Source organism: Triturus cristatus, chromosome 7 (assembly GCF_964204655.1).
Source record: "Triturus cristatus chromosome 7, aTriCri1.1, whole genome shotgun sequence".
NCBI lineage: Eukaryota > Metazoa > Chordata > Amphibia > Caudata > Salamandridae > Triturus > Triturus cristatus.
Window position 1 is genome coordinate 1,829,186,986 of NC_140590.1, and position 3,824 is coordinate 1,829,190,809.

At 38.1% G+C, this 3,824-nt stretch overlaps 1 protein-coding gene across 1 annotated transcript; it reads left to right on the forward strand.

The window, feature by feature from the left end:
- Nucleotides 1-2,038: 2,038 nt before the first annotated feature.
- LOC146813318 (olfactory receptor 5V1-like) lies at nucleotides 2,039-2,965 on the forward strand. The gene has a single exon (XM_085615382.1). The coding sequence runs from the start codon at nucleotides 2,039-2,041 to the stop codon at nucleotides 2,963-2,965; it is 927 nt and encodes a 308-aa protein (XP_085471508.1).
- The last annotated feature ends 859 nt before the right edge of the window (nucleotides 2,966-3,824 follow it).

Consider the following 3,824-nt stretch of genomic DNA (forward strand, 5'->3'; position numbering starts at 1 on the left):
ACATAGGTTTTATGAACATTATAATTTGAAATTAGCATTTAAAAACACCTTTGAAATTCACTGAAAAAGCCATAGGTTTCAGGCACGTTATAGTTAGAAATTAGCATTTAAAAAACCTTAGAAATTCACTGAAAAAAACATAGGTTTCAGGGACATTATAGTTACTTGGACATTGGACTCATATAAAACCAGAGAAATTCACCTGTTATAGTTAGTTGAGCTAACTATAACTCGCGCGCCCGCAATGCACTGGTGATGACGTCACATATCACATCACTCATGACATGGTCAGTGACATCACTCTTGACATCACTGATGACATCTCAAATGACATCACTCATGACATCACTCATGACATCATCCACGTTATAGTCTGACACACCTCTTCACACTCTAATATAACCTTTAAAACACGTACTCTAAAATACAGACTACCATTTTCGAAACCATAGACAAACCAATAGCAGAAACTCATCCACTGATTCCTATCTATATATTGTGAGCCAGACATACACTCATACAGTCACTCATACATGCTATCACTCATCATTACATCAGTATAATATCCACTCATACACCTATACATACATTCACACAGTGCTGTTGATCCATAGAGTTACTCACACATCTACTCTCAGTCATGCCAAAAATCCATCACACACCCATGTACTCACTTATGCAGATATATACACACCACCTGACTTATTTATACACACACCACCTCCCTTATTTATATAGATGCAAACACATACTTACTCTCTTATACAATCACTAATACAAGTACACATTCATGTATGTAGACACTCTTGCAATCACTCTCTCTCACGTATAGTCAATTATACACCCCAACACTCACATATACTGTCTAAAACATATATAGTTACTCACATATATACAAATGAGACATCAATTCATTAATCACAACACCTGTACACACAGTCAGCTACTCATACAGCCCTTCTGAGATGCACTTTTGAATCTATACAACCAGTGAATCAGCCATTCAAACATGTATGCACAGAGTCAGACACCCCCCACCCAACCACATAGACACTCAGACACCCATACAGATACTCATACAATCAATCAATAACCCATATAGACACTGATGTAGCTACTCACCAACCCATGCACCTGCTTACACACCAACTGAGAGACTAAAATAGACATTCACACAGTTTAGTCACTAACCCATGCATTCAGTAACATACGTTCAATCAGTGACTTATAAAGTCAGTCATGCATCTACTAAATAATCCATTCAGGCACTTCTACATCCACTCATTCTTCAATAGACCTTGGCATAGATATATATGAAAAATATTTAAACTTTACAGAAACACACATTCACTGGATGATGTCATCAGTGATGTCATGAGAGATGTCACTGACCATGTCCTGAGTGATGTAATATGTGACCTCATCACCAGTGCATTGCGGGCGCGTGAGTTGTAGTTAGCTCATCTAACTATGACGGGCCAATTTCTCTGGTTTTATATGAATCCAATGTCCAAGTAACTATAAAGTCCCTGAAACCTATTTTTTTTTCAGTGAATTTCTAAGGTTTTTTAAATGCTAATTTCTAACTATAACGTGCCTGAAACCTATGATTCTTTCAGTGAATATTATATATATATATATATATATATATATATATATATATTATTCTCTCCAAAAATTAATATTGCGAATAGTATTAGTAAAATACAATACAATATTTTAGAGAGTATAAAACAGTTGATACGTGTTTCCCCATGAAAAGCAGAAATCACAATTTTAGGCCCTCAGATAGTCTGCTATGAATGTTATTCCTTTGTTTTATATACAGATGATAACACCCACTAAAACTGTGATGCATGAGAAAATGTTTGTTGTTGGCATGTGCGAGTGTAAACCATGTATTTTACACATTTGCAAAGGGTGAAATTAGGAGCATTGCTTAAAACCACAAACAAAAAACGTACAAGCCAAACCACCTAATAAAAAATGTTATTCACATTGCTGGTGTTCTTTCTTTCAGCCTGACTTCCAATCCTGAATGGAAGGAGAAAACTTGACTTCAGAGGAACAGTTCTTGATCATAGGGTTTTCGGATCTTCCACTGCTGCAAGTTCCCCTTTTTATCACATTTACAATAATTTACGTGATGACTTTGATTGGAAACCTTCTTATCATGTCAATAGTATTCTCCAGCTCACACTTGCACACCCCCATGTATTTCTTCCTTATAAATGTTGCCTTCATTGACATCACTTACATCTCTCTCACTTTTCCACGCATGCTGATACACTTTTTTCAGACAGGTACACTCATTTCTCTCACTGAATGTCTGCTGCAGATATATTTCTTTATCTTCTTGGTGGGGACAGAATTCCTTATCCTCACAGTTATGGCCTATGATCGGTATGTGGCCATCTGTCATCCCTTACATTACATGAGTATCATGAACAAAAACATTTGCATACGGCTGGCCACTGGAAGTTGGCTTTGTGGTACCTTGACCCCTGTACCGTACACAGTAGCACTCGGTTGGCTCTCCTTCTGTCAGTCCCACACCATCAACCACTTCTACTGTGATTTCAGTGTCCTGATGAAGATTTCATGCAGCAGCACCCATACTATTGAGACACTGAACTATGTAATTGGATGTGTGTTCGGGCTGTTTCCTTTTACTTTTGTCTTCGCATCTTATGTCAAGATTGTCTCATCGATACTGAACATGAAGTCGACAGAGGGGAGGCGCAAGACCTTTTCAACCTGTGCTTCTCATCTCACTGTGGTTATTTTATTCTTTGGGTCTGTTTGTTCTACATACATGAGACCAACATCAAAAGTTTCAATAAAAGAGAACAAGATCCTGGCTTTACTCTACACAGCTGTTCCTCCACTGTGCAACCCCCTCATATACACCCTGAAAAACAAAGGATTTGCAAAGGGACTAAGGAGGACAAAAAAACATTATTGACTACAGGGCCAAAACAACCCACAATTTTTACAAGTACTTCAAACTTTAAGGAAAGAATGTACCTGCAAACTGTGGATGGAATCCTGTACAACAAAAAAACTTAATGATCATTGCTGGGAGTTTGGATGACCCTTTATAACACAAATATCATGCACATAAATTCGGGGTAGCCAGGTGTAGCTGCCCTCCTTTCTTTTTCCCTTGGTTATCGTTTGCTCTGCTGTTACTACCCCATGTCTCATGAGCCATAAAGGCAATTGTATACAAACAGTAAACAGGGCTGTCTGGTTCTTATTTACTTTCTGTTATTTCACCTCCTTGTTTTTTCTCTAATAATTCAGCAGCAAGTAAGAGTGTGGAACTGGAACAATGCTGAGAGATCACCAGCAGTTTCAGAGAGTGCGACATTGTTTTGGATACTTCGGTAAACATATGGCTTCTGGTCCATGGATAACATTCTCCTATATTTGAGGGAGCCCCTGCATAATCTATCAGGAGACATAAAGCTATTGGGAAAATTTGGGCTGCTCCCGGTGTTGAAAGTAAATTAGGAAAGATCTCATCTGTTCCCAATCTTTCAGATGTGTGATACGACTGACCCACCACATATAGCTTCCCCTTTTAAATGGGAGCCCAATACATTTAGGTACTTGTGGGTAAAAATCCATCACAGAGATGAACATCTAGAAATGAGAAACTTTGGAAAACTTTGTCTGGGATTATGTCATCTATCCTCCATTAGACCAGGCTTCCTCTCTCTCATTGACATTGCTAAAATGTTTGTTTTACCATGATTCCAGCACCACTTTCTAGCCATCCCCATTATCCTAAAACAAGAGTTCTTTATGGAGGTAAATAG

Excerpts from the sequence above, each read along its gene's own strand:
- LOC146813318 (XM_085615382.1), top strand. The coding sequence starts at position 2,039 with ATGGAAGGAGAAAACTTGACTTCAGAGGAACAGTTCTTGATCATAGGG.